The sequence below is a fragment of the Platalea leucorodia genome, assembly GCF_965183815.1.
Source record: "Platalea leucorodia genome assembly, chromosome: 7".
Classification (NCBI taxonomy): Eukaryota; Metazoa; Chordata; class Aves; order Pelecaniformes; family Threskiornithidae; genus Platalea; species Platalea leucorodia.
In genome coordinates, this window is record NC_138829.1 from 44,032,989 (window position 1) to 44,057,706 (window position 24,718).

The 24,718-nt window shown below is 44.4% G+C and overlaps 1 protein-coding gene across 7 annotated transcripts in view; it reads right to left on the reverse strand.

The window, feature by feature from the left end:
* The window catches only part of VPS18 (VPS18 core subunit of CORVET and HOPS complexes), a 34,460-nt gene that overhangs the window by 688 nt on the left and 9,054 nt on the right, over positions 1-24,718 (reverse strand). For 2 of the 7 annotated variants that reach the window (XM_082317208.1, XM_082317207.1), the window contains 2 exons: positions 10,206-24,635; positions 8,374-9,511 (listed from right to left, as the gene is read on the reverse strand). In XM_082317208.1, coding sequence (XP_082173334.1) covers positions 23,907-24,635 — 729 coding nt within the window. In that variant the 3' untranslated portion in view covers positions 8,374-9,511; positions 10,206-23,906. Of the gene's footprint in view, positions 1-2,519; positions 2,584-8,373; positions 9,512-10,205; positions 24,636-24,718 lie in introns of those variants that run through there. The other 5 variants (XM_082317205.1, XM_082317203.1, XM_082317204.1 and 2 more) reach the window with 5 other exon arrangements.

Below are 24,718 nucleotides of genomic sequence, written 5' to 3' on the forward strand. Positions count from 1 at the left end.
GTCTGCTGTACCACCCAGATGCTGCTGCAAATCACTCTGATGCTGCTTTAACATCTTTAGTCCTTTGCACTAGAGTGATCCAGAAAGCAGAGGGTCTTGCTGGCAAATTTAATTGAGGCTTGGCATAGAAAATACAAAGAAAGACCTTCATTCTAGATTTTCAAATGACACTAGGGACTTCACACAGTGTTAAAGGAGACGTATCCTAACATCTGTAATTCTTTCTGTTGCACCCCATCATTTGCAGTCCTTCAGAAAATCTGTGCCCAGAACAACAAATATCATCAAGTCCCACTATAGCTGAACCTATTCAAACCAAAAACAGCAGCATTGATTTCTAACCAAGACTCATGCAAAGAAGCCAGCTCTCCCCAAAACAAGGACAGACAGAATTCCTTGAGCCTTTCTGACATCACAGGAACAGCCTGGTGCTGATCACCCAGCCTGTGACCCTCTGTGGCTTTTGTCCTCAGAGGAAAATGGGGCCGCTGCCTTCTCAGATGCTGGGAAGGACAGGCTTTGCAATGTGCATAAATAAGAGGAAAAGCTGGAGGATGATCCTTCTGCGCTCCATACGTCAGGCAGTACCAAATCCTACACTCACTAGCGGACAAGCCCTTCACTAGCATCAGTTGGCTGTTGGGTCACTCCTTAGGAATGGGACATCATGAGCCAGCAACCACCCAGCACACATGCCAAGACAGCTCAGGGCTGCCCACCTCACCTAGCACCCCTTCACACCCAGGAAACTGCTGCTGCGTTCTGCATGTTGACAAGCAATCAGAGTTTGCCATCTCAAGTTTTGCTCACAATCCAGAAAGCAGCTTGAAACTCTGGTGGGGATAGTGTTTTTAAATGAGCGCTCAGATCTTAGAGGTCTGTGCAGCAGCAAGAAGAAGATTGTGCAGCTGCCCTGGTGCAGGTTCAAGGTAACTGTCTGCAGTGCACAGGAATTTCTTGGATCCTTGACAAGTGACAAAGCTTCAGTTGAGGCATGAGAAAAGGATGAGGGTGCATCCCAGGGCTGGAAAGGGGTATTTCAGATACTCTTATGCCAGCCCTGCCTATTGCTATCTGCCTTACAGGTGCTTAACTGCTCATATAGTTCTTTTAAGCTCTGTGTTGCTTAGGTCTGTGTTTTTTAACCTGCCCTCATTGTCTGTTCTTTATGTTTGGCTCCAAGGATTCCCCTTTCTCATGGCAAATGCATCAAAAAGAAAAGCCTGGAGACATCTGTAGGACAAGGACTTGAAACTGAACTCAGCCCCAGTTCACCAAAGTAATTCAAGTGCTTATGTTGAAGTGGGGCCATAAATCATAGTATAGTACACTGCTTCTGGTCAGATCCTTGTCCAGCATAACGCTGCGCCATGCCATTTTAATATGAACACTGTCTGACAGCCACGCAGGTTTTGCCTGCTTCTATGGCACTTAGAGCTTCAAAGATTAAAAAAAAAAAAAAAAGGGAGGGGGGAACCTAAACAAGTGCTCATGCCTGAGCCTGAACAATTGAAACAAAAAAATCCAAGCCTCTATTTTGTTACTCTCTTAATAATATAATCGTGGCCAGATGTATGTTGCCTATTTCCTCAAAGTAAACTGAATTTTAGAGAAAAAACCCCTCATTTCGCAATTTGCTGATGCAGTACATCAAGCTTATGCCAGAGAAGAGTTGGCTGACATGCAAATTTTCCAGTTCATGCATCTTATGGGTAAATTATCTTTTATTTATGCTTCTATGCTTAGTTCAATACAAGAAACTTTTCTACTGGGTCACTGAAAAACTTTATACCATGTCTGAACTGTGACTTTCTGTATGCACAGTGCATACTGCCTTTCAAGTACTGCATCACACATGTGTCTAGATACAGCGCGGTACAACGGTACCGGACACAAAGTTGTGTCCCACCCAGGTCTTCCACCTGGGAACATCGAAGGTCCCAGCTGTGGCAGGTAGTTAGTAGGAACCTGGCTCAGGAGGGGTGAATGAACTACAAAAGGGGTAAAGGCATTTCCTGACATGACACGGCTGCAAAAACGTGCACCTGAGCAGACCAAACCAGGGAGGGGATTCAAGCTGGACTCGTCTTGAGCTGCAGTGGAGCTATAATCCCAGCTGCCCCTGTGGCAGGTGACAACTGAGGCAGAGCCTGGGGTATTTTTTGTGCCTGTCAGTCATGTGCCATCGCCACAAGAGCAGATGGGGCAGGCACGGCACGCAGGGACCTGCCTGTGCAGCAAGTAAATACACAGAGCTCATTCAAAGCGCTTTCCCTGAATACGCTCACTGGTTCACCCTCAACCCAGTCCCGTGTGTGGACAGTCGGCAAATTTGGCCTCAGGCCCAGCCTTGAGGCTGCTCTTAAAATTCAGCGTCGATGCAGCGACAGTGTCAGCTTTAACATTGCATCTCTCAGGAACCCGGCTTCCCCGCACACGTGCTGAGAGGGACTGCAGGCTCCGTGCTCTGCTCCCATATGCGGATACATCAGACCAAACATTTTTCCAAGGTAACTGCTGTTTACTCCTCAGAGGGTTGAAATTGCAGGGCAGAAGGAACGCAACTCTTCCTGACAAAGCAAGCTGCATGGAAGCAACGTGTTAGCTCACCCCAAACTGTGAATCACTTCTGAAAAGGGAGACCTCTTCCTGGTATGTTTATACATATAGAGAATCTGCATAAACATGCCACATGTCTAAGCACATGGACTCAGCCATATGCACCCATGAATACACACACGCTTCCTTCCGTGTGTGCATGTGCACATGTATCCCTCTGCCAGCACCAGATTTCTGGCAGGCAGCTCCTTCTGCCCTTGCCCCACAAACAGCAGGCACTAATTCTCCCATCTGCAGACTTCACCCTTTTCCTTGCCTTGCTTTCTTGCCTGCCAGCAAACATGCCCTCTCTTTACCTAGCCAGTCTTGCAGCCTCCCCACCACTTCCTAAACTGGTGCTTTTTAATCAAGCAAATTCTCTGCCTGGTGCCATGAGGGGAAGAGCTGGAAGGACCAAGCGCTGCAGTGACTAGGCAGCATGACATGCCAAAGCCCGTTCCTGTCCCACCTCTGACCAACACCCAGTGGCACAGCTGGGTGCACCTGAAAGCTCCAGAACCACATGCCACGCCACTCGTCTCTGCCTTGGCTTACGGTGGCCTGCATTGCATACCGATGACACAAACACAACAGCAAGAGATCACAAACAGGGGTGTCAAATATGCTGATTTCTATTTTTCTTTTGTTTTCTAAATTTGTCTATTTATAGGTTAGTGTAATTCTGTGCTTTGGCTCTAAGCTGAAGGCAGTAGTGTTTTGAGGCAGCTGACTGCAAGATTAAAAATTGGGTTAATACACTTTAAAAAACCAGCTTTAATATTAGGTGGTCATCTGCTTTCCCTATTAGATCAGTCTTTTTAACCTTTATCTATGCTCTTTAGCTGTATGCTGTTCATGCGATTTCACAGGTACTTGCAGACCTGACTTTGTCCCAGCACTTCTATCTTACATTTTTCAAGAGCCAGCACCAAATCTAGCCTCAACCTCTGCAAAGATTAAACCTTCACAGAGGACTGAATTGGGTCTGATTACAGTAGAAAGCAATTACACTTTATTTTCCTGACTCTTCACATAAGTTTTTTGAACCCATACAAGTGTTAAATTCAGTCTGGGGTGGAGGTGGTGCGGGTGTTTGTTGTGAATGATTATTCACTTTTTACCACTTTCAAACAGAAAGGACAAATTTGAGTCCAAGTCCTGTAACATTTTTTGACGGCACTGCTGAATTCAGAAAGCTTGAAAGACCATACTGATGTCTGTCCAAACCACCTTTGTGTAATTATATCGGGTATTATTACCATGCCTCTTTCTGGCACCTCCTCCCTAAGAAAAACAATCAGACAAAAATGAGAGGCAAAGGAGGGTAAAAGGAAAACAGAGAGTGTAGATGAGGATAACTCTGCAACTTTGACTAAATGCATTCTTACAACAAAACCAAAGCTGGCTGGCATGTCTCTCCCACATGTTTTATCCCCCCCAAATCCTTCCTAGGTTGTGTCATTTTAAAAATCTGCAAGCTGGGACATCAAAGAGAGGCTAGGCATAAGAGGAAAGCAAGCACAGAGGCACTGTAAAGAATTAATACACAAAGACCTGTGGGATTAGTGGCTGGAGATTTAGGTCTGTGCAGTCACAGAGGAGACTGTGCAGACATGGCATGCAAAAAGATTTGCCTTGAATATCAGAGTTTCCCGGTCAAAGGTTTTGTCAGCTCTGCCTTGCAGAACGGGAAGGCAAAGGCAGCACAAGCAGATCTACGCTGAAACAACGGCTGAGTTACTGCCCCAACACCAGATCCCTTCCTCCCAGTCAAGGCTGTCACAAAGGCTGGTTTGGTTTTGTTGGGGCAGTTTGTTTTGGTTTTGGAAGGATACATGTTGTCCTTAAGATTTTTTTTTTTTTTTTTTTGGACAACCAACATTTGGGGCGATGCCATAGATTCCATCAATGCAGGAGCCTGCTGCGCCTTTTCTTTCTAGACTGAGCCCCCAGCCTGCAAGACCAGCATGGTGTCTCTTGATCCTTCCAAATGAAATTAGGAAAATGGGCTGGCTGACTTGCATCTGCCCTACACTGCACGAAAAGGCATTGCAGAGAGGGCGCATTTGCTAGGAAAAGTAATAAATGTAATTTCCTCCATGAATTAGCTGTGCCACACTGGCTCCAAAAGGGGTTGAAGGGAGAACAAGAAAAGAGCCACTGTCTGTTAAAAATACCAGCCCCCGACTTATCAAAGGAAGCGGGATATCGGGTCACAACTTCAAAACCTAATGACAGCAGTGGAGGGGATTTGCTCAGACCTGTTTCCTTAGCTCAATTTTTACGGGGCACTGGGTATCTTAGAGCGAGCAAGGAGCCCTCTGTCCCTTTGAGGAGAAGGTGACTGGAGGATAGACCATGAGGATGGAGGGGAGGGCAAAGCAGGGCACCAGGTTGTAGCCCTGGCTCTGTCGGTGCCTAAAGTGACCTTGTATAGAAGCAGAAAGAATTTCAGGTCGGCAGAATGTAATTACTCTGGTTGGAAAGTCGCCAAGATTCTGGCATTAACATCCCTACCGCCTGTAAAAAATGCCACAGGGCCAGAACTATAGATTTCTCCATCACTGGAAAAACAGTGCTGGAGAGGTAGAGGAGCCTGTAAGCTTTGTGAGCAGCTTGAATTGTTATAGTGGGGGTTGCAAAAGCAGTTAGACTTTCCAAATCTCTCTTTTAATTTAAAAAACATGGCTAAATTAAAGGAAAACAGTGAATATTTCCCCCCTTTCCTCTCTTTTAGGAAAGGAAGAAGGAATTCCCATAGAACTGTGGCAAAGATGTCCTGGTGCAGTAGCACACAGATTATTTGTGTTTGCACCAGATTATTTTTTCCCTTCTCTTCCCCCACCCTCATTGCTTTTTGCAAATCAATCTCATTCAGGACAAAGTCTACAGCAGACAGAACAACACTCAATTCTAGCACTGTCCCAACACCAGACGAAGACTGAGGAGCTACAGTGCCCCCAACAAGACAAAGGTGAAACTCCTTTTTCTAAGCACGTCCTTCTGCTTTGCTGCGGTTCAGGGGAAGCCAAACTGAGTGCCTTACACTTGGCCAAAGTTTTAACAGGGCCCTCTGTAGCACAAGAGGCAACAATACTACTGGAGAATATTAGGCCCTGCTGAGTTTCATTGCAAGCAGGAACATTTTGTACAACCAGGTGTGGAGGTTTCCTATACAGGTCTGCAAAATCCAGGGGCCCGATCTGGTGCCAGAGGAGAGGAAGGGACATGCTAGCACAACAGCTGTACTGGGTTATATTCAGAATTCTCAGAAACACACAGAAACACTTTCCAGCATGCAATCATTGCATTTCAGGATTAGTCTTGAAAAGGCAGAAGTGAATTCTTCCCTCTCCTGGCACTCTCCCCTTGACCCACAGGGGATCAATCAGCTTGTAAACTGCAGAGGAAAATTTGCACACAATAAAGATTCTTTTCAGATACAGCATTTGGCAAGGGCTCATTAGGGGAAAAAATGGCACCGCTTTAGTCAAGGAATGGCATTAACTTTTCTTCTTGCAAAAGGCAGAGGATATCAGTTACACAGAAACAGGCAGGAAGTTACGATGGGGGCCTGTAGGCAAGCCTGAGGGACGTTGAGAGCGCCACGTGGCATCACCATGTCATGCCACATGGCAAAGTTGTGGCTGTGCAACATGATTGCAACACTGGATTGCAATATGATAGTCCCAGTGGAACTTCAGGGAAAAGTATTTTCATTTTTAGAATGGCAAGAGTCTAATTTTCTGGCCTCCCCATGCATGATTGGGGGTCTCACATTTCTGGATGATCTGGATTAGTGTAACTTTAATCTGTCACAATGCTCATTCCATCACCAGCTCTGGCAGCAATCCAGGCAGAAAACCTCCAACACACTTACTCTGGGAGCCTTCCTCTCCCTGTCCCCTTCATATACATGGTGACGGAGCTTTTTCTGACTCAGAAATAAGCCTGTCTTACATTCCCGTTTCCTCCAAGAGTCTGAAATAGCCACACAGCCATCTGCCACAGGTATCATTCGTCCCATTTTATCATAGCATTACGTGACTCAAAGGCCACAGAGCAAGCGTCAGAACCAGGAAGATGTACTAAATTTTTTACCCTTTCAAAGAACAAAAGTATTAAGCAAATAGCAACTTATCATGAGCTATTTTATTTGTTTCTGGTTTGCATTGGTTTTGAGAAAAAGGTGTTGACTGCGTGAAGAGTTCTTCACTCTGTATCATGGTAAGAAAAGAAGGGGAGGGAAAAAATGGTCAATATTCAGCTAAAAATAGACTCCCAACTTTTCCTTTGGTCAGCCCAGTAACTGAGAGCAGGAAACAGAGCCCTGCTGAACAAAAACTAGAATTGTGGCATTTCTCATATGTGCTGGCAGATTAAACACTGATAGTTATGAAGCAATCCCCCTCCCGTTCCTGCAGCCACCCATCATGTCCCCCTCGAGCGGGGAGCAGCATCCCCATTGCAGGATCAGCTGGTGAAGAGGCACAGCAGCTCCTCTACTACCATCATGTATTAAAGTTAATTTCATGGTGTGTTTTTTTATCTCTCCTGTAAACTATCAACAGATGAGATGCTCATCACCACCAGATCCTCTTTCCTAATTAGCAGAGCTGTTCGGCCCGGCTCAAGAAGAGATTAAAAGTTGTTCTCCAAGAGTCTGAGCACTGATTTTTCTCATCTACTCAGATCCTCCCCAGCCAACACCACTGCAAGGGAACAACTTTGGGGAGAGACAGAACAGCTGGGGATCCTAATCAGTTCAGCCATCTCAGCTTAATCTGCTGCCTTTAGGCTAGCTGCTGCATCATCCCTGTTCTGCAGTTCTTAGCACTTATATAGAGCTTCTGAGCACTGAGAGGCTTCTGAAGTGTCCTGCCTCACCACGGCCTGTCCAGGACTCTGCAGGTACAGCAGAGTCAAATGCTTTGCAGGGGACCCAAAAGCTTACACCATTCATGGTGTAAGCAATGCTTCCTAGCTCTCATTAAAGATTAGCTTCTACAAGTATCCAGTCCTCTCTCAGAATTACCCACCACAACACACACAAAACACATTCAGATTCACTCCAGAGCTGGGACTGCTATGAAAGAGTCCCTTTAAAGATAAATTAAAAGTGTGCCATCTGTAAATAAAGCAACCTTCCCCTATGAAGCCAGGCATCTTCACTAGGAAGAAAGGGCCTCAAGCCGAAGGCAATAAAATATCTCAGTAGGACTGCTGGAGTTTAAATTCCCTCTCTGAAGTACCACACAGTACTGTTGTTATGTGTGCTAATGAATAGCTCAGCATTCTCAGACTAGTTAAGCACTACAAGGAATTAGAGACGCCATGTGCCAGCCACTATTTTCTGTGAAGTCACTGGCAATGCTTTTGCTGTACTTTGACTCTCTGAAGCCTTAAAAGTGGCGTTGCTGAGGGTTTCCATAGAAGGAGGGAAGGAAGAAAGTGGAAGCAGGTGTACTGGATAAAGAACTAAACCCCTGCAACTTATTTCTGATGAGTGCTGAGCACCAATTTCAGCAGCAGCAAACACAAGTGTTCAGCAGCACTCTGGATAAACATGTGCAAATAAGGGTCAGAGACATATAGAAATGCCAGTTACCTATTCTCTAATCCCTCTTACTCCTTTTGGTTATGTTCATTTGCAAGAGACTAAGGCCAGAGAAAGCATTTAGGTATACTGTAATCAATAACAGATCAACTGCTTTTGAACATAAACCACTGCACCTCTCTGCTGTCTAAAAAAAGACTGCACAGGACTTCTTTCACAGGAGGTGCACGGTATTACCAGGTGGACCAAAGCCAGGAGTCAAAGCCAGGGTATCAGCAGAGAGAAAATAACTGTGATAAGCTATTAACAGCAGTTCAGTGGCTTCTAAGCTTAACCTCACTTTTGCCAGCAGGAAAGGTTCTGGATACTGCTTCATTGAACACACTGCCTTAAGCAACATAGCCTCATTCATTTAGGCATGTTTCACCTGCTAAAGAGCAGCGTTTTCAGTCTTCTATGGGATTGAAGTAACATTACAACACACAGCAGCCTTAAGAACACCTTCAAGGAAAATTATGGAGAGCCCCTCTGCTTTTGTTTCTGTACTCTAGAGGCATTTCTATTTGTCCCCTAAATAAACCCTCACTCTCCATTCCTTGACTTAAACAGTTGATGTAGAAGCTCCAGTACATCTTGTGAAGCCTTGTAACTAGTGTGACAGCCTCAGTCTACATGTGGTTCCTGGGGATTCAGTAGCAGGAGCCATCCTACTCTGCGTCCCTCAGGAGGAACCAAGCTCAGCAGCGTTACCCTCTGCAGTCAAGTAACTCAGCTCTACCAGCTAACAAATGTAACGGTCTTTTAAAAAGATTAATGGGGTGGGGGGAGATGGACACAGTCCAGACTCCAGCTCCTCTCGTGGAAAGCCTCTCTCCTCACAGACATCCCCTAACCCAGCTAAAGAGGTTCCCTTTGGGAGCCAAGGGCACCTCTCGCCAGTCTCTCCTGGCCAACAAAGAGCTTTGCCCTTTACCAGCAGCCTGTGCTGTTACCATCTCGCAAGCGGCCTGTGCAGACTCAAAGAAGCAGTCCTGCCACAGTGTCCCTCAATTTCCCATGGCAGAGGATCGTTAACCCTGCTGCGATACTGCACCTTGAAGTCCGCTGATTACCCTGGAATCAGTTAACACCAGGCAGGTCTCTGGGTAACAACAAATAAAGACTAAGTATTAACAGACAGTGCTCTTTGGGAGAAACGTGAAAAACAAAAACAACCCCCCCACACACTTGTTTTTACTTACACTCTGATCAGTTCCAAGAAGTCTGTTTTTCACCCAGCACGCTGCTGTCAGGATACACACAGTCTCGCAGTTGACTCCCATTTGTCATGACTGTTTCCACCAAGAGAGATCCTGCCTTAGGAATACACATTATCTTTAGATATCCAAACTCTCAGCAGCCTGAGATACAGTACACTAAACAGCTCACCGTCACCAAGAGATGAAAGTCTTTCTCTGTTTTCCCACCTCTTCCCTCCCTACACATTCCTTGTCAGGTCTATTGTCCACTGTTGTCATCCATAAGTCAGAAGAAAAGAATGCCAGCTCAGATGCACATGAAATCTCTGCCTCAGGCTTTCCTCCCTCCCTGCAAGGCTTCTGGGCAAGACCCAACTTAATCAGGGGTCACCTGTTCAACAGAATGACTAAAAGCTCCCATCTCTCTTTAGAAACATCGGTCTCACTAATGTAGGAAATGCTTCAGCCATTCTCTTCCTTGAAAATAAACAGAACACATTAATAAGTGTCTGTGGTGGGTTGACCCTGGCTGGACGCCAGGTGCCCACCAAAGCTGCTGTATCACTCCCCCTCCTCAGCTCAACAGGGCAGAGAAAATATAAGGAAAGGCTTGTGGGTCAAGATAAGGGCTGGGAGAGATCACTCACCATTTACCATCACAGGCAAAACAGACTCAACTTGGGGAAATTAGTTTAACTTATTACCAATCAAATCAGAGTAAGGTGATGAGAAAATAAAAACCAAATCTTAAAACACCTTCCCCCCACCCCTCCCTTCTTCCCAGGCTTAACTTCACTCCCGATTTTCTCTACCTCCTCCCCCTGCGCAGCGCAGGGGGACAGGGAACGGGGGTTGCAGTCAGTTCATCACTCCTTGTCTCTGCCGCTCCTTCCTCCTCAGGGGAAGGACTCCTCACACTCTTCCCTTGCTCCAGCGTGGGGTCCCTCCCATGGGAGACAGCCCTCCATGAACTTCTCCAACATGGGTCCTCCCCATGGGTTGCAGTTCTTCACAAACTGCTCCAGCATGGGTCCCTTCCATGGGGTGCAGTCCTTCAGGAACAGACTGCTCCAGCGTGGGTCCCCCGCGGGGTCACAAGCCCTGCCAGCAAACCTGCTCCAGCGTGGGCTCCTCTCTCCACGGATCCACAGGTCCTGCCAGGAGCCTGCTCCAGCGCAGGCTTCCCACGGGGTCACAGCCTCCTTCGGGCATCCACCTGCTCCGGCATGGGGTCCTCCAGAGGCTGCAGGTGGGTATCTGCTCCAGTGTTAACCTCCATGGGCTGCAGGGGGACAGCCTGCCTCACCATGGTCTTCACCATGGGCTGCAGGGGAATCTCTGCTCTGGTGCCTGGAGCACCTCCTCCCCCTCCTTCTTCACTGACCTCGGTGTCTGCAGAGTTGTTCCTCTCACATATTCTCACTCTTCTCTCTGACTGCAGTTGCACAGGATTTTTTTTTTTTTCCCCTTCTTAAATGTGTTATCACAGAGGCGCTGCCACTGTCACTGATGGGCTCAGTCTTGGCCAGCGGCAGGTCCGTCTTGGAGCTGGCTGGCATGGGCTCCATCAGGCACAGGGAAAGCTTCTAGCAGCTTCTCACAGAAGCCACCCCTGTAGCCCCCCGCTACCAGAACCTTGCCACACAAACCCCATACAGTGTCTCAGCACCTACAAGGATAGTCTGTAATATTGTGGTGGTACTAAATTAGGACAGCCCTAGATCGTCTCTGAAAAATGCAAGGAACTTGTTTTCTTCCACAGTAACTACTGTAACTAGTTTTCACAAACAGTTGCAGAAGTCGAATTAGAGAAGATGGCTGTTACATGAATTAGCTTTTGGACTCACATGTGTGTAATGAGCCCCAGCATCAGATGAAGTTTTTCCTTTGGCCACAGCCTCCCCAATTTTTCTTTCACATGGATTCTCTAGTATCTCAAACTGTGAGCATACACCATGGGTGTTGTCTGTGGAGCTGCAAATAAGAGCCACTCCCCATCACCTGTATTCAGGGAACATATAGAAAGTCAGTATCTTTAAAATGTACGTGTCAAATAAAATTGTACTTGGCAAATAGATGCAGAAATTGTAGAGGGAAAACACAGACACAATAAAAAAAGGATATAACAAATGTGCATGAGCTCAGATGCCCAGGCATCGTTTCCTTAGAAACCAGGCTAAGGACAAGAAAATCCTGTAAGGAACAGCAATATCTGTAGCAGAGCATCAAGATTTAATAGTAAAGCCTTGTGCTTTAGAGTATAAACTCAAAAGTAAAAATCCTCCCTTTCCTCCAGATTATACAGCTGCAACACACTGACAGGAGTAGATAGTGATTGCCTTGTAAGGTTCAGATGCTAAAATTACTAGCGACAAGTGCACGGCTGCACATGATACAGATGAGATTGTGATAAACATCATCTCTCCAGAGAACTGGCAGAGGGCTGCTGTACTATCAGCACCCAGGGTAAAAAGAAAGGATTCTCAGGGAGATCATCTGCATTTACTATTCTGTGGAATCAAGTCCAAATTTCATAAACCTCCATCTAGATCTTGAACAAAGACAGGGATTTCACAAAGTAAGAGTTTGATGGAAATTTGTCCACTGTGTCTACCAGCCCACCTGGGGAATAAATGGAGAACAGCTCAGCATTAGCATGTACTGCACGTGTGTTAAGGCTACTTTTTGAGAAAGTTCTTCAACCCAAAACCTTTGCCAAAATTCACAGTGAATGGCACCAAGACAATTTTTGGGTGTTACGTGGCTTGTTTCATATAGGGACAGTTACTAATGGAACAGTCTAAATGCATATAGATTTCAAACAGTAAAAATCCATGCTACAGGTCTCGTGCTCTAGAGTATGTCAGAGAAGACTTCTTTCCTGCAAGGACTCCAGAATAGTTCAGATGTAGTCTTGTACATGGCAATGGTGCGGCTGCCTCACTGTGCACAGCAGCAGAATTGGATTGAAAAACTCTAAAACACACGGAAGTGGAAAGTAATTTTTTCCAACTAGGCACTGGACAGTGCAAAGGTGGTGCTGGTTCAAGGGGGTCAAGGATCTTCCTGCCTTGTGGCAGAGCTAGGGAAAATTGTCTCAGAAAAGAGAGAAGGGAAAGTATTTCTGACCACATTGGTTGGTTAGAGGTCTTGATTGCAAGAGGATTGAATGTTCATTCCTTGCACTCTGGGCACAAGCTCTGACTCTCTGGATAAAAATCTTAATCTGTCAGTGGTGGAGAGTATGTGTATCTTCAGAAATCTTAACAGTGGCTAGAAGAAATGGGTTCCTCCATTACTATAACTCAAGAGGAGGTGCCTAGTTGTCCGACAGTGCAATCTTTGAGCCAGTGGAAACAGAAAAAAACATGAAACCTGTTCACAAGCTGATTATTATGCAGATCAGCAATCGTTATCCTTTCTCTCATTACCTCAAATGCTTTCTGCCATCTGTTGGTAACAAACCTGCATCTGGCAGATTACCAGAGGAGCCCTAATCAATGGGTAATTGGGGTAGAGGATTGTGTGGACAATCCTGGCAATGAAAGCACAGAAAAACTTGCAGCAGGGGAAGAAAGTTTGCCTGTCACAAGTGTGAGATCCTACACCCAGCGTTTCTCTACCATTCTGACAGAATTCCTTCTTGTTGGGAAGAATGCGGGGGGCTGGGGGGGGAGACACAGATTTGCCACAGGCAATGGGATGAATTATACCAGCCTCTGTAATGATACCTCAAGCAAAAGGTTAATTTCCAACAGATTATGCCAGTGAGTGCTGCCAGGAGAGACACAGAGCAGAGCAAGCACAAACACGCATGAGTTTGCATTTCCACAGTTGCCTCTTAGAACCATCTGTTAATGAGACATAGAGGATGCTACGGACTCTTTCAAGTAACGGCTCCTAATCTAGTCTCTTAGTGCCTTCTGATAAGAAACACTTAAAATATGTCCCCTTCAGGTTTTTCTTCTCCAGCCGTGCATTCAGGGTCCTGCTCCATTCCACATAGTCCTTCCAACTCTTGATTACAGCAGCTCAGATATAATATTCTCAGTATTCCACTGGCTTCCAAAAGAAACAAAGCTTTTTAAATCACACTTACTGGTGCCGAGCTCCGAACAGAGACATACTGACAGATTCCAACTGAATTTCAGAATGAGGCAGAGTCTCAAAGTCACCAGATTCCCACAAGTTTTGAGGGAAATGTCCACGGGGTGGAATAGAGAAACCCAGCCAGTGCCTCCACTAAGGGAAAGCAAAGGGGAATTTCCTGCTCTGCGCTCCCGTCGTCAGCTGGCTGGTAGGTCAGCAACTGCTTTGAGCTACTCTGCACACATGGAGCTGTCAAGTGACTACCACTGCTGCTGTCCTTCTCTACCATGAGTACCTAGAGTGTAAGAGATGAAAGTTTAAGTGGTAATTGTAAAGAGCTCTGTAAGAATCAGACTTTATTGATTCACCTTTCAAAGAATGAATCAAAATAAAAACAGCACTGTACTGTTTGAAAGATCCAATCCGTGCTGTCCTTCTGCCACTCTGTATAGACCCAGAGGATAATTTCAACCAGAAAAATGTTCAGAGCATTTGACCCTCTCTAATCACATTATAATGGTGCTCGAGATGTCAAGATATCAGAGTTTAACAATGACACAGTAAATCAACAAGGCTAAGTAATCTCCCAAAACTAGATGGAAGAGGGTGAAAAAGGCAGTGCCTTTCCCTGCCCCCCCCCATGCCCTGCAGGCCACTGCTGTGTTATACCTGCTTGCACTGGCGCCAGCAGCTGGGAAGGTACGTACATAACATCCACTGCCCAGACACCACCCTGGGAGTGTTGCGTTCATTGGAGCATGGAAGGAACAAGGAATTCTTGTAGTAAGTAAGAAAATGGCCCAAAGAAAAGAAGGAAGTAGAAATCCCTATAAATATCCAAATGCTGCCAGTGCCCACGCATGCTGGGCTGGGATCCAAAGTAACTGGTTTGGGGCGATAAGAATCCTTATTAGGCACCTGAACATGCGGGAGGAGCACCAACACCCAAGCTAAGATGTTAATGAGACTGTGACAGAAAAACAACATTCTTGAGTGATCTAATATCCAGGCTGCTGTGACTAAAAAGTGAGAACGTGAATCTTTACTATTCAAAGGCACTAAAAGGAGACAGAGGAATGCAACTGAAAGTTGGTTTTAGAAGCATGTTCCCAAGAGATACAGATCTTGTTTCCTTCCTGCTATTAAAGGGGTGACTTTGATACATATTGAATTACATTAGGGCAAAGAGCAACACCCCCATTTATTCAAATCAAACTTTTTTTTTTTTTTTTAATTCAGCATTTCAGGGACATTACTGCAATCTCCATCTAACAGCTGCAGTCTGCAACATGCTGGTTCAGTTGCATTTACATCCCCACAGACAGCAGGCATCTGGACACAATAACTTTTTGTAGGCTACCAACTTGGACTGCTACCAAAAACCAAGGATTCCATATAGTTTGTGACCCAAATTAGATAACTTAAAACTTTCAGAGATGGAACAGAAACAGAGCTGGTAGAGAGAGATTTGCCACACTGCTTTTTGGGGATTTGTTTTGAAATGGGGATATTGTATGACCCCATCTTGAAAGGGGGAAGAAGAACTCTGTCTCTTCTGTGCAAGATCAGAGCTGTTTGCCAATGGAAGGAATACTTTCTTCAGCCATCTTGAGCCTCCCATACTCATTAATGGTATTAGTCAGAAAGAAGGGGGCACAGTGAAAAGCCAAATCCTCTTCAAACTTCGTCAGAACAGCCATCCTATTGCTTTGCTGCTTAAGCAGCTCTGAACAGCTACACTGGGCAAGTGAGAGGTGACATTAATTCAAAGACTTGACACTTAATTGTCCTGCTGACACCTTAGTAGTGATTCAGCTGTGTAAGCATTAAGAGCATTTTAAGGATCCTGAGTATTTCATCATACAGACAGGGTATTTTAGGAAATTAAGCACCTAAAAGCCAGGTATGACGCTCAGCAGCATCTAGGAGAGCTGTTTATACATCAGTAACCCTCTCGAATCCAAAGTATGGTCTGTCCTACTCTCTAACTCCTCCTCATTCCACCAATATAGGAGGTTTGTAGATCCTCCTCTGTGTTTGTTGCAAACGATAAAATCTGAGACACCCCTTCCCTCACAACTTTCTCTTGATGTTCCTGTCTGTGACTCAGAGAAAAGTACTACACCCTTCAGGCAAGAGAGGTTGGCCAGAAGCAAGTATTTTCACAGCCTGTACTAATTCTCCTGTATCAGAATAAAGACTGCAGGCTACATTCATCACACTACCCTGGCACAGCTTTTGTCTGTCTCCCATGTTTCATCCTTCTGAAATCTGGAAGTCAGTGGGCCTCTTGTTACACTCTCCACATGAGTCTTCCTTTCTTCGTTAGTTCTCAAGCTTAGTGGCAGGGAGTTTCACCATTCACCCCCAATTAACCCTTCCTCTAGTTAGTATTTATGTCCAAATCAAACAGTTCTTTGCTAGAGCAGTGAGCAGAGAAGGTGAAAGATGTGAGTGGAAGGCAGAGGTGGCTGCCGAGCTGGTGCCTGTCCCAGTGACAGAAGAAAAAAAATGTACATGTCAGGCATCACAAAGAAATGGCTCCGCCATCACTGTTGATTCAGGGTCTCATAAGGAGGCAGACAGCTCCAGAAGTGTTCTGACTTCTGAAGAGCAGGATAAGAAGAGAGCACTTTGAACTTCTGCCCAAGGCCCTACCTACAGATTTTGGTTGACTTATGGAGAGCATCCAGCAAGTTTTCTCTGTCCTAGCATTATGCAGATATGCTGAAGGACTGACAGTAATACCTATGTTGCATGTAGAAATTCTTCCTACTTCCTCATTTCAACCTAAGTTCAGCCTGAACTTCCCAAGTTGTTGATTTTCTTCAGAGCACAACTCAGGGCAGGACAAGATGCCTGGCAGGCAAATAATCCACACCTTTACTTTTGGCTGAGGTGCCACAGCATCCAGTCAGCAACTCGCTGTAACTCAAAGCTGCTGGAACACAGTACTGAATCACTCAATTCCATGAAGTTACCACTTTCCAGGTACCTCTTCATAAGGATACAAGGGCCACTCAAGATTCTTCTGAAAACTCCCTACTACTTCTGTAACCATGCTGTAGAGAAAAACAGCTTTCAGGGAGCAAACTCTGATTCTACATCAGCAAAGAAACTATTGCCAGAGTCTAGGCTTGCTGACTGCTGAATACTGCTATATATTGTTCCACTTTGCAGTCTCCTAAAACTGGCTGTGTATACAAACACGAGGTAGACTGAGGATTACAAGACACTTCTCAATCAACAGCCAACAACAAATTTAAGAAGGTACTACTTATAAACCAAAAAGTCCACATTAACTGATTTGCACCCACTCAAGCTCACAGAAGAGGACATTTCTGTCCTTCATGTGTTCCTTGAGAAGTCTAAGCTGAAAGAAATAAAACAATGTTACTTTACAGTTTATACTTACTTTCCCACTAAGAATTTTCAACAGAATGAAAATGAACTCGGGCTTATTATGGAATGCATTTTGGTATGTTCTGCTTTCATTAGATGTTTCCTGTACTAAAATAGTTTTTGCTTTGGAAACCCTGCCACTGCAAGGGTTTGAAGCATGTACGGAGGATTACCATAAGCAACCTTTCAGAAGAACATAGCAGAAAGATGACATGGTCCTAGTTATTCCAATCTCATTAACTGGGCAAGCAGGCAACTGTTTGAAACAGACTGCAGAACATAAGTAAGTGCTTTTCTCCCAAAAAGGCTGCTCAGCAGAATGTATCACTGTAACACAAATACAGATGTCGCTCTGAGACACTCATGCTGTGTCACACAGGCAAGTATTAAACAAAGAACTGGGACATCTGGGAGAGTAAGCCTCAACTCTGTTTCCTCCTCACCCAGCAACATTCTGCTCAGTCCTTTCAAACAGCACAAGCTGATCTAAGTTTATGGCCCTGTTATCAAGGATGGCAACATATGGTTCAGCTACATGTGGAATATTATTTTATTTAGATCAGCTATACATATTAATGTTATCTTAATAGCTACTATGAGAAAAACTGGACAACAGGTATTTTGCTAGAACCATGTTAATTAGCCAAAGACTAATGATTTTTGACTACTCTTACCTTCACAGGGTCTTACCAGAGAATAAGTATCTTGTTCACTTGGTGAGAAACACACAGCAGCCATCAAAACCAGCCAGGGCAGCTGCTAATAATTGTCATGCAGAATCTGTAGAGAAAAGTCCTAAAAAAGTAATACAGCAGCCTTCGCGTTCCTCTTTGTCTGTGACATTCCAAATTAATCCAAGGCATTGGCCCACACACCCTTGTGTGTGAAAAGAGGAACAGAGTTGAAACACTAGAGATCGAAACAGACCAGATCTACTCTCAGAGGAAACCACACTGTGCACCTTGTTTTTAATAAATGTGGGAAAATAAAAGAGAATCTATTGATAGGAACAACTTTCTTATGAACCCAGTTCCACAGTAATCATTTATTTATTAGAAAATCTATTCAGTATACACACACAGAGATGAAAAAAGACTGTTGAATAACTGACTAATTGGAAAACACAGATGTCTGATTAAGTGGAGTCCTGCAGCCTCCAAGTTCAGGCTATGTTCTGAAGACCATGTCCCATGTCAAGTGACCAGCACTTGGATTTCAATTGCACAAAGTGGAGAATACCTGCTTTTGGATACCAAACCAGTTGTTCAATCCTTTTCCTGTAAGCCACCACCTACAATGAACCATTCAATATGGAGCATGAAATGAGGGGTAGGCTATGGTTCAGCTTCTCCTGAACACTTTCATTGCAAAAACCTCTACCAGTAGTATTCTCAGTTACAGATGAAGCAACCAAACTATATATTAAACAAACAAAAAAAAAAAGGCTAGATCAAATCCTCTTCTGAAGACAACCCAGCCTAAAGCCACCATGGCAGCATAGCAGGAATATATGAACCCCTGCCAAGTAGGGAAATGCCAAAATTACTACCTGACTCACATCAGGTACAGCCTGTACACACCTTTATAAAACGTGGGTATTCATGTGGTGTTTGGAAGCATATGATGGAAATCTCTGTGCAGTGAGACAGCCTGATGTACAGACACACCAGCTGTGCTTATTCCCACACCAGCCAAGCTCTGCAGCTCAACTGCTGAATTAAAACAGCTCTACAACCATCATCACAGGGGCCGTGAAGCACTCCAGCAAGTCTGAACCCAATACTGACTTGCTGCAAGTTGGAAACCGTCCTCTGCTGAGCTGCCCCACAATGAGAGAGTCTGTAGGATCAGTTATAGCTGTACTTGTAACCTTCGAGTGCTCCTGCAGCTTCCTTGTTCCTAAGCAACCAGTCTTACTCAAACAGGCTGCCTTCAATACTTCTGGCCATTACAGAGAGGAAACGCCTGAGCCCCTTCTTCTCTCCATCCCAACCAGTTTCAACAGGTAGATCTAACGAGTTTGTTTAATCTTTTTCCCCTCCTTCCACCTGAAAGCAGCTGCAGGCCAGGTTGCTTTAAAGCTCATACCCCAGGTAAGTAGCCTGATGCCTTTCCATGAGATCTGGGAGTGAAAAAACCCAAACACCTAGTTGAGGGGGAAGTACCACGAGTCTCCAAAATCACAGTAAGGGCATGAAGCTCAAATCCTAGCGGGCTCATAAGGTGTAAAGTCTGGACTGGGCATGATCAGAGACAGCAGACAGTTTAGGAGCTGAACCCATACACAACCCACTGCAAATGTAAGCCACTCCTGTAATGTTACACTTTCAAGCTCTAAGCTTTTCAATTTTACTAAAATTCCTATTCCGAAGGAAATGAGCTTTTCCTTCTTCAGCACTTCAGTGTGAAAAGTACAGATCCATCAATCTTGCAGTTCCACTGGGGAAGCTTCTCTGAAGTCAGATACATAAAGTTTGGCCAAATTAGTTTACAGAAACCAGTGTTCCCTCTCCTTTCTAGGGTGTCCCCTCCCCATGTACAAAAAGGACAGGCCATGCTGGCGAGCCTCTCTCTGCTCTGAGGATGCCATAAGATTCTCTCATAAACACTACACGTACCCCAGTGAATCACATGGTACTCCGTCTATTCTGGAGAAAAAGATTTAATCTGTTTGAATAAAAATAATAATTAAAAAATCCCAAATTCCTTAAGTCTTTTGTACTGAAAACTTCAAATTTCAGCTCAGCACACCTGTTGAAAGGAAGAGGCCCATTTTCAGTCTGTCTTCCCACAGCTCAGTTCAGGGTTGTTGAATGAAGGGATGCAAGGAACAACAAACTTCCCATCAGTTCCCACTAGAAGCTGAGTATTTGCACTTGTAAACATAGACAGTCTATACACTAACAGTGACAGAGCAGTAGCGAATGGGAACTAGCCATTCCAAGAACTACATGCTAATACATGACTGCAGTCTGAGTCAAACTACAACATCTAATTTTGATGGAGTACAAGATGTTCCTACTCCCACTTGCCCCTTTATTGGGATTGCGACCCCACAACTCACAGGCAAAAGCTAACACACTAACTTCTCTGTTCATGCAAGTCGGTGTCCAATATCATATTACAAACCCAGCTTTACGGCTGCTTTTAACAAAACGCGCTAGATATGAACTCGGGCAACTAAGGAGCTGGCTCACATTCTACCATCTCTGCTGTTGGGACAGGGCGAAGAGGAAGCAAGCAAAAATGGCCAGACCCAAGGCCACCAGAAATTGCAACTCCAAGTCCAGGGATGGCCTCTCTACAATTTACTAAATCAGCTAGGTCTGTAGGAACTTACACTGGAATGCAATTAAACAAAAGAGAACTGATACTCATTTGTTAACAGAGTAAATCCAGCTTTTGATATTCAAAACCTGAAAAACAGTGATCTGTGAACTGAAATTGCCTTTTAGTTAGAGACAATTTTTTTAGCATCTTTGCCTCCAGTAACTGCTTTACAGGCCTGTCTCCACCCTGCCCCCTCAAAGGCACAGGGAACCTGCTTCTGTTCCTCACGCATTTGTACCATTCTGTCTCCTGCTACAGAACACCTTTAGCTTCTCTGCAGCAAACCTCAGTATTTAAACAGACAGCAATGACATCTAGTGGCTTGTTAAGAATTTCCCTTACTAAATTTCCAGCTCAGTCATTTATTTTTAGAAAACAGACAAAACAGAGCTCTCAGCGTTTCAGTTGGCTGCTTCCAACTACGTAGACCAAAATTCTCTACAAACTCTTCCATAACACACACTCACCATTGTCTCCCCCACTCGCAGCATTTCCCCAGTCCCTTGCTTGAAGCCTAGGAGAGGTGAGGTAGTAGGCACGAGTTTGCTTTAGGCCTTGTCTGCACAACTACATTTCTTCAGCGTAAATCTAGCTACAGATACTTGTTCTGGTTAAACAGGGCTGGGGCTCCCACCCACCCTTTTGGTTATGCTGTTCTCTAGCTGCATTAAACTAAATGGTAGAGGTTATTCACCCAGACAAGGACAAGGCCCAAGGCCACATCATTTGTAACAGCTGGTACACAGTTCATTCACAGCTAAAAAAAACATACAAAGGACTGTTCTAAAACATAACTGTGCTGAAATTACATGGAGAAAAGATAAAAATGCTATTCTGAAAGCAAGGAGGAAGATATCTTGCAGATTAGATTTATGGGAGAACAGTAAGCAGTTAACTTCCCTCCACCGCCCCAAAAAACCCTCTTACCTTTTTCACTCAGTGATATTGCAAAATTGCCAAGAAGCACAGGTGAGTGGTTACTGAAACTTTTGAAGCATGTGACAATGTAAGGAAAGTTCAGAAGATATCTTTAGGTAGCTTCCTCTATTACTGGCACTAGTCACTGGAGCCTTTGCAACCATTAAGACTCTCCACAGCCTCGAGAGTGAAGGATTTAAAAGATTTTTCAGTTAACAATGGTGAGGAAGCATGAGATTTGTGGTATATGTATCTGGTGCACAAGCCTACAGCCCTCAGAGTATGTTGCATACTAGTCTTTAGAAAAGAAAAAAACAAAACAAAACACTAGTTCTAATTTTGTTAACTGACACATATTAATACCTAAGACTGGAATCAGTAGGTTCTTAAGGTGCCTTCCCTTACCACCCCATCTCAGGCAAAGACTTGAGTGTTTTTGCTATGCCTCAGTTCCCCCAGACATGCGCTTCTTCCAATATTACGGATGAGCATATCTCCCTGGAACGGTCTATAAGCAAATAATATTGCTAATCTTGAGAGTGAGCACAACACAAACATTTAGCGATGCAACTGTTCTGTAGCACTAACAGGAAAAGAATGGAGGACTATAATAATTCTAAAGGAAAGCATCCTGTAAAAACCCAAAAGTAAAGAGATGGAACAAGTATTAAGAACATCTCAAAGAAAATGCATAACTTGAAATTACTCCCTGCATCAGAATGAGCTGCTACTCATGTTTCTGCTACAGGGCAGAAAAGCAGCCGCTTGCCTTTGACCAGAAACTGGTTTGGGTGGGGGGCTACTGTTGCTTTATAATGACATATACAGCCTTAAGTATCACATCGTTTACATGTAAAGATGATGATTCAGGAGTGGCCAGTTATAACAGGTTTAATGCTGAACTTCAAAAGCCATCACATTTAGTTTTCATCATAAATTCTTCTGGCAGACCCACCGACTTATTCAAAGCAAAAGGCTATCCAGAGCCAAAGAAAACTACAGCATGTGGGGTTTCTGAACCACTGTTGAATGGAACCACTGAAACATTGGCTTCTGATAAGCCAGCAATCAGAATTACTACCAGGTGGTAATCAGACTGCCTATCCCATGGCTCCAACAATGAAAAGAGGATTTCAAAACCTCAGGTCTTGCTACTGTCAGCTCTGTTTTTTATTACTCGTGTAATTTTACACAGATAAAATTCATTCATTCCAGGCTGAAGCTCCCAACAAAAGCATGGACGTTCTTCTGGAGCTCTGAACGGTTATCAAAATTCTTAGGTCAGCTCCTTTAGGAAACCAATTTATATTCCCTTTCAGTGATGTGAAGACCCATTTCTACAACCGTATGAACAGGGTAAATGACTAGCAGATTGAGAGAGGTACTCAAGACAAGCACACACATTCATGTGAAAGAACTGAAGAGCTTTTTCAGAAGGCAGTATTTTCTATTGCCTTAATTACAAGAATGATAATTTTTCATTTAGATCATTCCATTCTTCTGCCGATTACTACCTTTTTGATTCAGCCCCAAACAGCAGAACTTCATTAAAATTTTAGTTTCTTCAAAAACAAAACAAGGAACCCTGGCTAAATCTCTGAAGAAAATTTTTTTGTTCCCTCACCCACAATATAGTGATCGCCACCTTCTGGGAAGAATTTTCCAAGTCAGAGCAACAGACAGAAGCATTGACCTGCAGCCATCTCCAGAAGTATCAAATGCTGTCAGGAAGGCAAAAGACTGCCTCGTCACAAGGTACTGGCTTCAAATGGCAAAGCAAATTTCACACCAACAGAACTTTTCTGTAGTCTACCCTTGAGGGAACCTATGGCTAGATCTCTAGTCTAGTGCGCAAGCGCAGCTTGAAGAGGACCACAGCAGGTCCAATACAAATAGGCTGTGTTCCTGCTTGCAGAGTATCAGTTGAAACATTACTACTGCAGATATCAATTTTGGTTTGGGGTGAAGACAAAACCAAGACCCACTATACAAAGACAGTCATAGTAGAAATAGGATGGAGAGAGGCAAGAACAGGTCAACAGGCTAGGAAGTATTGCCAGAAACAAAGTGAAGAGCACCTAGAGAAAATTCAAATGCATGGGCTTGTCCATAAAGCTTGTGGGAAAGGGAATTATACACCTTGAATTGCAAGCAAATGACTTAGGTGTATTATGAGACACTCCTGCTTGAGAATTATACACATTCTTATATTACATTGTGTAGAAACATGTATTTGTGTAGCATGATGTTTACAAAATACATATGCAAGAGCATTTGTCCTTTCGTGTTCTTTCCATATACGTGGTTATAGGCTCTCAGCAAAAAGGAAACAGAAGGCAATTCTAGCTTTGAAAGTGATGAATGAAAACTACACTGCTTAGTGTTCTTCACTACCTTTCCCTTTAAGCTTGTCTTCACCAAAACAAGTACAGCACAACAGGGAAGACAAATCATAGGCTGTTCCCAATGCCTTCTGGACAACAAGGCACTCCATGAGCTTCACACTGAGAACCTCAGAAGAACTGCAAGCAGCAAACATCTGCTTAAAAATATTCCAGTAGGTTAGCTCTAACTATTGTTCAAGTTCTTAGACAGCCAGAGCTATATCTCCCCATTTTCAAGACTAGTTCACTGTAATCCTGATAACAAGACCCCACTACTCTTTCCTTAGAGTTCCACAGAAGCCACTGTGTTCCGGTTTCTGGAGGTTATATTCCCACCACAGAAGCTTCACAAGTTCACTCCGGTGCATTGACAGTTGCAGATTTGGAAAACTACAGCCAGCTTTGCATCTCCTCTTCATACTTTTGGGGATCAATAAAAGGCTTGTCTATGGACCGGATCATCAGCTCACCGCAGTACACACATTCGGCTGCCACAATGTCATCAATGTCAGCTTTGATCTGCTCCCGGCTCTGCTGGCCCTTCCCCAAGCTAACGGTATCTGCGTCCTTGGGACGATGGTGGCTCTTGGAAGGCTGACTGGTAGCTGCCAGCTTCTTCTGAAGATCTTCAAGTTTTGCCTGCTTATAGGCAGGAAGGTTTGGGAAAACTGCTTGGAGGAGACAGTCATAATGAAACATGTGACCACACAGGAAAAGGTAAAAAGGGCGGTTTAGAAGTGGAAAGTCACAAGCAGCACATTTTTCCTGAGGCTCCACAGAGCCATACTTATTTCTCATTTCCTGGATGTCCTCTCGGATTCTCTTGGCACTCTGCGTGGCTTCCTCCATCTCCCTTTTCAGCTCCTCAATGTGCTTGTTGTAGTCCTCCAGGGAGTTACAGATTGCCTCCTTGAAATGGTCAATAGTGACAAAGTCTGGAAAGAATGGCAGGACGTCTTCAATCTTCAGCAGGGCACAGCTGGAGAGGCAGGCCATTGCCTTCTTGACATCCTTCTCTTCCTGAACAACATGGCGAGCAATCTTCAACCAGAGCTTCTTCCGGAGTTCCTCATCATCTTCAGGGAGATCTGCACAGGACTTGGCAAGATCGACATCCACCTAGAAGTTGCACAGACAAAGAAACTGAGTTAAGCTTCCCCCTTCATTTATCCACCATTCAACTTCAAAGCCTGCTGTCCATT